At 47.6% G+C, this 12,298-nt stretch overlaps 1 protein-coding gene across 1 annotated transcript in view; it reads right to left on the bottom strand.

Annotated features, from left to right (window-relative positions):
* The window catches only part of SPINT1 (serine peptidase inhibitor, Kunitz type 1), a 716,287-nt gene that overhangs the window by 116,301 nt on the left and 587,688 nt on the right, over nucleotides 1-12,298 (bottom strand). Inside the window, exon 9 of the mRNA XM_069637577.1 lies at nucleotides 813-872. Coding sequence (XP_069493678.1) covers nucleotides 813-872 — 60 coding nt within the window. The remainder of the gene's footprint in view (nucleotides 1-812; nucleotides 873-12,298) is intronic.

Raw genomic sequence — 12,298 nt, 5'->3', positions numbered from 1 at the left:
GTTTAAGTTACTTACCTGTAACTATTGTTCTCCAGCATGGGTCTGGCATGGATTCACATGCAAACCCTCCCTCAGACTCCTCTGCGGCTCTTGTTGGCCATACTGCCACTTTACATACTTACCAAATCTGAAGAGGGCTGCCAGAGGAGGGGTTTAGGGAGAGGACTGTCATTGGATGGGGCAGTATGACTTAGAGGACAGAGGAGAAATAAAGTTTTTAAGTGGAAATGAAATGGTTTTCTTTTACTGAGGATTCCCAGCCTGACGATGGGGAATATTCATGAGCATGTGAATCCCTGCCAGACCCCATGCTGGAGAATGTTAATTGTTTTGATACTATCCATGTGTGTCATATCAACCGATGGTTGGATCATGCCCATTTTTATTTTTATTTGAATAAGCCAAAATATCTATTTTTACACATTTTATGTGTTCTTGTGATTTGTTTTTGTGCGTTTCGCTTCAATGGCTATAGCCGATAATAAAGCTGTTCAAGACAGAGTAAGGTAAGACCTCTTATACAAAATAAAACCGGAAAACTGCAATAGCAAGCACTTCATAAAGGGTGAATTATAATTAGGCAAAAAAAAACAGTTAAATATCAAATGGTCTTGTAAGAAAATCCTGTACCTTCCAGAATGCCGGATTAAGGATATGCAGAGAATGAATTAGATTTAAGGCCAATATACGGAGCACTGTCATAGACATGTTATGCTAACATCAGATTTTAACTAAAGTCAAAATAATACCATTCGTAAACCACAAATGTACATAACTAACTAAAAGGTTTAGCACAAACTCAATAAACTTACTTGATCCTCCTGCTTCTTGCATATCATGGTCTCCAAGTCTTCTGCCAAACACGTCATTTTCTGTTTGAAGAGAAATAAAAATCCTTGAAGTTAAAATAACTTGCTTACAATTCTAGTTCTCTGCCATGGATGTCTTTTATATTTATACACACTAGAATATCTGTGCAAGATGTCAAAACGCTCTTTAAACTGGAGGACAGATTAAGCATTACAACCCTTTTTGACCTGCTTGAAATATTCACTGTGCCTTCACAAACGTCAAGTTTAGGTAGTGCCACAATGCATTGCTGGATCAGATAGCCTTCAATGTATTTAGTTTGTGAATGAAAGAAAGGTACCCTTGATTGAGAACTGAGATTACTTTAATTTAACTTTCCCCACCATAGGTTCATTATAATTCATAAGCCTTGGAATCTGTAACCAATCCGAAACGCCATTGGATTGGCAAGTATGGTATATCGCTGTACTGTACTATTTTTAACTAGCGTGTCAAGACCGACTAATCCCGCTTCCCAACCCTGCGGTAATAGATGTTACTGATCCATTTAAAGGTACTTATTTCATTGACCTTGGAAGGATGAAGGCTCAAACACTGCTGGGACGTACAACAGGACAGCTAGCTCAATGTGTGAGGTGCTAACTTGCAAGGCAGCCAGCCAGCCAGCCACACACACACACACCTGTGCAATCTAATTGTTGGATATGCTTGAAGCACTTCTAGTTGACTGAACAAATTACATAGGTAAGCTTATCTCACTTGGCTATTTACACACAGATCTGCACAGCAATTGCTTGTGAAGGTATGTCTGGAACTCAAGTGGCTGTTTTGCAACTTTTTGTGATGGGAACTTTTTGTGATGAGAACTTTTTCTCAAAGAGCTGTAATTTTGGAATTGTACGAAATTACCTAACCCAAAATGACCGACCTCACCAACAAACCTAAAACACACACCACGAAAAGTTCTAACTTCCAAAATTTCGAACTTTTTGTGGTCTGTGTTTAGGTCTGTTGGTGAGGTACAGTATAGTGAGCGGGAGTTGCGGGGGACACCCCAGCAGCTGATCTGAAAAGAAAAGAAAAAAAAACACCCCACTCACTATGCTACACAGTAAAGTGAGAAGGGGTTGAGGGGGAAAACCCTGCAGCTGCCCTAAAAAATCAAATGAAAAAATAAATAAAAGAAAGGACCCTACGGTCACGGAAGTGAAAGGGAACCGGCGCTGCAGTGAAACAGCGCGTCGCAATGACAGGTTAAGTGGGATGTGGGTGGGAGTATGTTAAGTGTGTGGGTGTGTTGTGGCTGGGGTGTATGTTAGTATGATTTTGGTGTTGATTTTTAATGGAAATGGTTGCATGGGAAATGTACAAACATTTTGTATTGCGTACATTTCCCATGAAAACATTTCCGTCAAGGGTAATTTACCCGCAGACAAATCACACAGATCCATAATTTTGCTTTACCCTTCATGGAATTACATCTGCGTTTCCCAGGAAAAGGTCTACATGCATTTTAATAGCAATGGATAATGTATGGAGCAATCCATTGTGCAAAATGGACAAATTCAGAGTCGCAAGTCCAGTGTTTATTTAACATTTATAGCAATTCACAAAGCCCTGAGGCAGCTAGGCACTAGTTACAGTTACTGACGGGTTGTAAATTATATGGTTGCAAAACAGTTACAAGGTAAAGCTGAGAGTTGTGCGTTAGCACGACAGTACCAATGTGGTACAAACAAAAGACATGGGTCTGCGGACAGGAAGATTCCCGAATTTGCCCATTACTGGGTCCTTATAATGCATGGTGGACGCGTTTTATAGTCCGCGGATCACAACAAGCATATATCTGGCGAAAAGAGAACAGGAGTCACGCCGGCAAAGCCGCACACAGTGGGGCTTGGGCTACATCAGCTGTAACAGGCATCAGTAAGGAATAGTGTCACAATAGTACTATAGGTTACTGGGATGGCATATATATGGGGAGCAGTAATAACAGGTATCACACGCCAGCAAAGATACACCCAGTGGGCTGGGGGCTACGTCAACTGTATGAGGGATGAGAGTCCTCAATCGTGTTGCTAGGGCCACAATCAATGAAAAGTTTCTTTTTACTTCTAATGTGGCTCAACCGGTCCACAGAGAATTGCAATGCTCACCTTACATGCAAAGTAGGTTCACCAAACATAAAATTGCTAGGAAAGAAAATTGAGAAATATCGTCCGATCAATAGGAGATCAGCTTAAGCAGAAAAGACGGAGTACTATATACTAACTTATCCCATAAAAATACTACAAATGACGTGAGAACACAACACATTTCAGTCATCATTATGGATGAAGTGATAGTTACTAGGAAAGATGCATTGCAAGAAACATGTTTTATATCTTCCCTCTGCAAAGGCTTCAATGGTGAACATACAAATTTGCCAACAACTACACTGAGCTCAAAAGCCGGAGGCAGCCTTCTGACCAAAGAATACTTTAAGTCCCTGTAAAATATTCCTTTATCACCAACCACATATACAAAGAATTCTGAGAAGACCCTTTCCACAGCTGTGATTGCAGAATGATATATCCTAATAGAAGTATACTGTCAACCACAACAAGCCAAATAAAGTAAATATGGTGTCTTCAAGGTACACTGGTTTTCTACAAACCAGATGCAACATCTCTTCCATGTGAATGCATAAAATGACCTTGTAGGTGACTGCTTAGGCCCTTTCAGAACTGTGATGTAATCTTAAGGCAGGTTCAAGTGTCCGTACTGCAAGACCACGAAGTGTAATGATGGAAGGTTTGGATGGACTAGGCTGTCACCCTCCGTCTTCAGGAAATCTTTATGACATGGCTGGTCTGTTTACCATCGTCTCTGCCATGCTGAGGGTATTAGAATCCTCACTGCCCTAGGCGCTTTAGTTTGACAGTGGTCTCAGGTTTCAGAGACAGCGGTACAATTGCATTAAGAACACTTTACAAACAGGGCATTTCCCTGGGAGCCTGGCTCATGAAACCCATGTACATGACTTAGACATTTTTTTATTGCCTGTAGTGACTAAAAGATATAGTTTGGAGGGCACAGTACAAGAAAAACATTCTCAGTATTGTAACTATTGTGCGCCTAGTTCATAATCACATTTCCTGCATAATATGGGGTGTTTGTCCCAGGGGGACGGGCTGAAGCTTCTTGCACAACTGAGTCCTTCAAATTTCAATTTAAGCATGGAGCCAGCAGACCGGTATAGGGTGAGGTTTCCACACATACTCTTGTCCAACCTCCTAGCAACAATTTCCAGTTCCTTTTTCCCCCCATGCAACCAGAACTGACGAACTAATGTCTTATTAGTGAGTACAGGTGGTTGTACGGATGAGAGGAGAATATGGAGCAAAAGTACAGTAGTCACTATGGTCGCCAACATTTTTAGTCCTACACCCGGTCTTCTTTTCTCCATAGATATGGGAGAATGTCGATCATGACTGCCACTGAGGGGGCGTGGCAGCCATCTTGGCGCGCTGCATAACACGTTCCGAAGTCATGGTGCTTGACTCACTGGGCCGGCCTCCTCCAGGACGCTTTGTGATGGAGCATGAGACCTACCCTGCACCTCAGGCCGAGGCCTGGTAGGAGTGTCGCCCTCGGCAGAGTTGCCGGTACAAGGGCTTAGCTCCTCAGGTGTACAACCCGTTAAATAACCTTGCGGTCTCCCAGCACTGTCTCTGGAAGGATCTACAGACCCCTCGGGTTGGCGGCCAGTAGCTGAATTAGCCTCGGTACCCGTGCTGGTGCGACAACCTGAGAAGTTCCTCCCGTCTGGGCGTTGTTTCCTTGGGAAGGAGTCGCCCTTGCGGGGTGCTGGAAAAGAGCAGCCATCCCTTGGGTCTTGACTTATGTCTGACGAAGTCCTTCAAGTCCACTGGAGGCGACTTCTCGAAGAGCTCCCTCCATCTAGCTAGTCTGTACTTCAAAGCACACGAAGCAAGTGCGTTGCATGCCGTGCAACCCTCCCATCCATGGTCGGGGCCAAAGCAGCAGAGACAGAGCGTTGGGATCTGATGTAGGGAAGAGCCCCTCGGAGGCTGGACACCTGCTGAAGCCTGCTGAAGTTGACATGCGCCGGGGAGGAGTGTGGCGCCAGAGGACCAAGTGCCTGATTGATAAAAGAAGCCAAAAAAGACAGAAGAAAGTATCCGGGGAAGAGGGTGTGGTATTACATGGCCGAAGTCAAACCCAGGAGCGCTGGAGAAATTGGCCCGTCTCACCAACCAGTCGCGTGGGTTTCCACTATATGTAATGATGTCACTGATGACGCTGAGTACCCTTATAATGTTTTGCTCATGCAGATTCTGGCAGAACATTCTCGAACAGCAGAGTTCTTTGCTTCACCCCTTTTTGTGTGATTAAAACTGGTTATCCTTGCAAGAAATCTCATCACTTGGCCTTTTTTCCTTAGTGAGTTGTATTTTTTCTGTTGTGAGCATGCAGAGGCGTGCCTTCATTTGGTGACCGTGACGTGATCCCAGCGCCCGGTATCTGTAGAGGTATCCAGGCAACCTTTCCGGAAGGGCCGCACCCACCTACAGCAACCAGCCCCAAAAACGCATACTTCCCAGTGGCCGTGCAGGAGCCGTCTTTGCAGAATCCAGCATGCTCTTTGGAGTACGGTGCAGCCCTAAGGAGAGGTGCAGGCCTGTGTTGGAACCGTGCGAAAGGAGGAGTTGGGTGTACGTGCACACCTGAGTATAGACTTGCAAGGGATAACAAGTAGGGCGCAGATGTATGGGGAGTTTGCGACTACACAGAGATTGAAGGTGGGTGTGTGGCATGCCTGTGGGTTGTTCTGTTTTTTGGTTTTGTACATTTTTTAAGGAGAAGAAACGGAGAAGGTAGGGAGCCTTCCCGAGTGAGGGGGGAAGGTGGCACCACAACCATTGTTTAACTAAGAAGAAAAGAGGAAATACATAGGAGCTCTGTATAATTAGAGAGCTAGGGCATAGAAGCGATTGTTATTTTTGCCTGTTATTTTAGTTTGTGTTATGCGTGTATTTTTATTGTGTAGGGAGGAGGCCCAGGAGGGGCGTCGTGTGGTTTGTGTGTGTGTGAGGAGAATGTGGTTTATGTGAGCAAGGAGTCCGAAACGGGAACTGGGGGGCGGCGGAAGAAAAAATAAGTATTTTTGTGCAAAGAGGGGTGTCGAGGGGGATTGAACTGTGTTTTTGCCAACATCTGCATACCTGTGGCGCATCAGCACAGGCGTAGTTCTATTAGCAGGCACCCAGGAGATGCAACCATGGTGGGGGGGGGGGGGAAGAAACGCCCATAGAGCACATGTGCAAGGCTCTGCCGCTGTACTGCGATAAGATTAAGAAGTATCACAACCAGTGAGCGATCAAGACTAGAGGAGGGGGGGATGCCCCGGTCCTGCCAGAGCAGGGCTCTTTTGCCCATCTTTTTGACAGCGAAGTACAAAGGGAAACAATGACAGAACAGAAGGGAAATATTGAACCTCTGGAAAATGTTCGAGGATACAGAGGAGCGAAAGGGGGAAGGAGGGGTGCGCAACAATAGTAAAGGCGCAGGCCCAAGTGAAGATGGAAGGCGGGGAACAAGGGAATATATCCTTTAGCAGCCTATGGGATATGAGAATATTGGGTCCCAAAGGGGAAACGAAGATGAGTGGAGCGAGTTTGAGGAGAGGTTGAGGACGGCGAGGATGGAGGCAGAGCAAGCGCCTCAACACACCCCCAGGGTGGAAAGCTTATAGGATGGTAGATTGAGGGAGAGGTTTGGCCGGATGGCAGTAGTCAGGAAAAAGGGAAGTGCAATGAAGGGCTGAAGGACCAAGCTGAAAATGCAAATCCCCTAAAACACAAGGGCGCAGGGAGGCCGCAATCATGGGCACAGATGGACAAGAATAACCTAATTAAGGAGCACCCGCCCCTCACGGCGGGCACAGGGAAATGGGTATATACTTTTGAAAAGCACACAGTAGGGGGTATCGCTAGCAATAGGAGACATGAAGAGCTTACTGGTGGCTGCAGTCGGGGGGTGGGGGGGGGAGATCAGGCTGCCGATGTTTGGGTGAACGCAGCATAGCCGGGAGTAGCCCCGAGTAATGACGCGCATGATGCAGAGTCAATTAACAAGATCAGAGTAAATGTTTGAGATGCGCTGCAGCGTTCGTTCCTAGACATGCCAGATTTGCAGTCCATCATGCAATGTACAATGGGCAACGTTGAGGGCGCTGCACAATTAATTCTTTAGGTCCAAGAGATGGCAGAAATGGCTAAAGCCTGGGACCAGTCAATACCATTTTTCTATTTTATAGTAAAACAAGGCCTGCCCAAAAAAAGCGCAAAAAGGCGGCTCGAGGCAAAGGGGTGGCCTGAAATTCAGAGCATTATAGGAGACTAAATGAGCGCGAGAAAGAAACGCTTCAGAGTTGACAGGCAGAGGAAGCATAACTGATTTAAAATAAATTAGCCAAAGTGGCTGTGGTGGCATCAGGACCGACGCCAACCCAGATAGAGGAGGGAGGATATACTCCTAGCTTTACAAATGCCAGAATAGCCGCTGTGTGGGCTGAAGGAGGGGAAGGACAGTGGGCCGGTAACCCGCAATTCTCTGGGCCACAGTGGCAAGGAGGACAACAGCAACTACGAGGTGATTTCAGAGGATATAGGGGAGAGTGATTTGGGGGAATGGGACCCAGAGGTTGAGGAATGGGGCAATGTTGGACCTGTGGGAAGTGGGGGCTCTTTGACGGAGTGCAGGAGTAGACAAGGTATGGGATATAGCTATGGCCAGCAGAATTATGGCCCACCACCTGTCATGGCCACTGGCCCTAGAACACAGACCCCGCACCATCAGGGGATGAGCTAAAGGTGTAACACAGCTCTTGTTCTCCCCTTTGGGACAATCAAGCACAGGGTGCACAGCTGGACTCAGTCCTGGCACCTATGGTGCCAGGCTCATGAACAAATATAATCAGACGTTTATTTTGGGCAAGAGTGCTTTATTCATGGACACAGGAACTTTCACGTGCATTCGTTTTAGGCGCGGCTGCTGGGGAGCTGGGTTGAACGTGCAGCATCATCTAGGAGTGGCAGGGTGTGGCCGGTAAGCCAGAGCTAGTGGGCGTGGCTGGGAATGCGACTACATAAGCCCACCCACCCTTTGTGCGTAACGCTCATCGTCGCCTGACTGCAGACTCACCTCTTGGACTCCAGCTTCATACTTACCGATCTGTTCTCTTCTGCTTGCGCCTTTCGTCTAACCTGGCATCCAGCATTCCATCTGTGCCTCCCGGGAAAACCGAAATCTTGACCTTGACACCGCAGCATGACACGCTCCTCATTCACGAAGACGGCACCTGCAAGAGATACGAGAGACAAGGTTAGGCATTAAAGACATTCAGTTTAAGGTCGCGCCACCATCGAACCTTGTGCTTAACCTTAAACCACTACTTACCTGTTGTCGGACCATCCCAGAACCGCTCCTCTTCCATCCGGCTTTGCCTCGTGCTCCAAGGCCGCAGCTGGGCCGCAATTCCACCTACAGGAAGAAATCAGAAGAAAGACATTAACAATACAAACATTTCAACTGCGAGAAGAGACAATAGAACTGAAAGACACTTACTATAAGGAGTGGCTTAGCCAGAGCTGATCTGGGCTGCCATGTACAATGGGCCAGTGAAGGAACTCAGTCCCATCAAGAAGCGCCCCTGCAGTGAGAAGCAGGACGGAAAGCTCATCATTAATCAACAGGTGAGCCTATATGGGTCGGCACATGCTCGCCACACTTTGGGAAGAAGGGTTTGATAGAGACAACAGTCACATAGCAGAATTCTCACGCTCTCCCATATCCACGCAGGAGCGGTGCCACCTATTGTCGCAGCCCACAGCATATCTGCAGGGGAAGCCTGATAGGGGTGATCCACTTCCAGGGAGGGCTGCAACCATGCCCCAACGTCCCGGCAGAGACCAGGTGAGCGAAACACCACCCCAAGGGGCCCCTCAAGGACCGCCCCTCAGAATGACCTCAACACCATATGAGATTCACCAAGCTTACACTCAGTTACCCCCACAGATCCCAGGCCCTCCTCCACCGAGACACCCCCAGCAGGCAATGCAGCATAACCAGCCTCACCCCAACATGCAAAAGGTGGGGAGTGCGAATGCCTTTGGTGGCATGCCCAATGTTACAGTGGCCCTGTTTCAAGGCGGTACAGTGGTGGGGGGAAAAGCCTTTCTCGTTTCTAGGAACAGACACCTATGCTGACCAGGACAGCATACAAAGCGCTTGCGTGTCCAGTGATGTCGACCCTAAAACCAGAAGAGGAACCCTTGGTGGGGGCAGAGATGGGAAACAAACATTTCATCTTTATGGTAGATTCAGGAGCAGAGAAAAATCGTGCATATGTAAAGGTGGCCAAACTCTAGACACGCAGGGATTCTCTCGGGCTGTTTTAATGGTTCCATAGATAAAAGATTTAGATGTAAAGGTGGAAGGAAAGTTAGTTTGTGCCACCCTACTGTATTCTGAGATCTCTTCTGTCAACTTGCTCGGCAGGGATCTGCTCAGCAAGTTGAACATGACTATCTCAATCACGGACAACGGCACTGTCTATGCAAATGCCAAGCAAGTGCTCCATAAGAGCGATGCTTGTAATATACACCATGGCACGTGACATAGTGGTTCGAGGCATTCCCGTTGACCCATACATGTATATCTATGGCATAACGGTGCTTGTACAAGTAGTGCCGCAAATTACCAAGGCCTGCTGGAGAGTGCCAACTGATTTAATTTTCCACCCTGTAGTGTCCCCCGAGTTAGTGGCAGGCACCACACTGTCCCAAGATCTGCAAGGGTTGCTGGTCTCAACAAAAATAATTGTCCCTGGCACAGACAACCAGGGGTGCACTGTATTGTGCATTGACCCCACCGTACCTCTCAAACAATTGACAGATGCAGAACTTTTAGAAGACCATGATGGGGAGGTAATACTTGAGATTTGCATCCCCTGCGATATCATGCTGCAGTATAATAGAAGGCAGAGTCCCCTAATGGCCTTTGTCACACCGCCCGCACCCTTTCATCCAGGGCGACTTACAACATGTGCCGGCAGAGTTATGGACAATTAACCCACACAATGTAGGGCTACTAAAAGAAGTGACCCCCAGTGAAAATAACACAAAAAAAGGAGCAGTTCTACCCAGAGTGAAACAATACCCACTATCAAGGGAGGCAGAAGGTTCAAGTTACTTATCTGTAACTATTGTTCTCCAGCATGGGTCTCCCATGGATTCACATGCTCATGAATATTCAGAGTCAGGCTGGGAATCCTCTGTAAAAGACAAAGCAGTTTCACGTTCACTTAAAAACTATTTCTCCTCTAAACCAATCACAGTCCTCTGGGTTATACTGCCCCCATCCAATGACAGTCCTCACCCTAAGCCCCTCCTCTGGCAGCCATTTTAAGATTTGGTAAGCACGTAAATTGGCAGTATGACCAAGAAGAGCAGCAGAAGGGACGAGGGGCGGGGGCGGGTTCGCATGTGAATCCATGCCAGACCCATGCTGGAGAACAATAGTTACAGGTAAGTAACTTAAACCTTCTCCAGCATGGGGTCTGGCATGGATTAACATGCTCATGAATAAAGAATACAAAGCAGTACAATATTACACAACCACAAGAGGTGGCAAGGCTCAACAGAAGCATTTACCTCTGAACTCTGGAACACACTCACCTCAAGCAAACAGGTTGCGTAGCACTGCTTGGCTGACTCTGGACTCCTCCCTGGAATCCCTGTTGGTACAGTAGAACTTCATGAGCAGCCCTGCAGATGTCCAGCAGGAGCACTCCAGACAGGAACGTCATTGTTGCAGCAATCGCTCTAGTGGAGTGGGCTATCGGATGGCTGGGCAGCAGTCGGTTCGGCAACCAATGACAGTGGATGATGCAGCCGAAGAGCCACCTTGAAATGGAAGCCTTGGACAAGGCCTTCCCACAGTTCACAGGACCAAAGTTTACTAATAGTTGTGAAGTCTTCCGAAAACTCTTTGTGCATGTCACGTAGAACTTCATCTGTCTGTGGCCGACGCTGTCCCCTGCTACCATAGGCCTGGGAACGGCCTCTGTAGGCTTCCTGAGTTGTGGATCTGGAAGGCTGACGGTACGATGTTGAGAAACCTTTTGAAGACCTGCTGGACATTCCCCTGGAGGAGCAAAAAGAAGAGCAGTGTTGCTGGAGAGTGCCTAGGGAACGGGCCGTCCCTGTATCCATTTTGATGGCCTGGAGGGACTCGTTGACGACCTTCCCAAATAGATTCTCTGTTGAAGGGCATGTCCAGCACCTTCGCTTGGACTTCCTGACGGAAATTTGTAGTTTTCATCCAACCTTGTGACAAAGGCAGACACTGTTCCCCATTTGCCAGAGCCCTGTGTCTGCGACATCCAATGCCATGGGGATGACGTGATCAGACGCCACTTCCCCTTCCTGGAAGAGAGTGATTGACTTCATCTTCTTATCATCGGGGAGGAACTCCAGAATAGGCCCCAGCTTGAACCACAACTCCCTGTCGTACTGGGCTAGGATCGCCATGCGTTGGCCACCTTGATAGTGGACGCTGGTGTAAATCACCTTCTTTGCCATGGCGTCCCATCCTTTTCCCCTCGCTGTCCGGAGGGACCAAAGATGATGAGGACGGGTTGGCCGACTGTTTCCTTGCGGCCGCCGATACCACTGAATCCGGCGATGGCTGCGAACTCAGGCACTTGGGTGCGGAGTCTGGCACCCTATAATTCTTCTCCAGCCTATCCCATTTGGCTGGAGCAGTACAAGGGTTCTTCATGAGGGCCAGGCCCTCTTCCCAAACATCGTCCAGAAAGACTTAAACATCATCTTCATCATAATAATGATCTACGTCCCCCAAGGTCTCTTGTTCCTCTCAATCTATATTGAGGTCATAGAGATCAAATTGGTCTGGTTCCTGCTGAGGGGTGTCTTGCCATGCCCTTTTTGCTGGGAGTTGCGATGATGTCGCCCCACTAGTTGATGGCGTGTTTTGAAAATTCTCTGTAGCTTGAGGGTGGTAATCAAAGAAATCTGTCATAAAGGACATGCGTCTCATCACTCTGCCTATATCCTCAGCAGACCACTGTGAGGAACTCGGGATAACTACAGCAGTGGGAGGTAGTTCAGGTGTAGGCTGCCTCTTATGTTTCATAGTTGCAGACATAGTAACCTCCCCCTGGAAAACACTCTCTCCCTATGGGATTTATGGCTCTTCGAAGTGTGGTGTTTTGAAGTACACCCTTTAAGCAGGGTTTAGTTAGTAAAGATTGCCCTTTTTTTGGCGGATGTGCGGGCCAGAGCCGCGTCCCTCGAAGGTCTGTCTTCGTCGGCAGTATTGGACACGGCGACTGAGTCAGATTTATCCCTCAACTTTGGGGGCCTATCGTGAGGAGAACGTGATCGCGAATGTCCAGAGG

This window comes from Ambystoma mexicanum, chromosome 14 (assembly GCF_040938575.1).
Source record: "Ambystoma mexicanum isolate Mex_15411 chromosome 14, UKY_AmexF1_1, whole genome shotgun sequence".
NCBI lineage: Eukaryota > Metazoa > Chordata > Amphibia > Caudata > Ambystomatidae > Ambystoma > Ambystoma mexicanum.
This window is presented reverse-complemented; position numbering and strand designations above follow the sequence as displayed.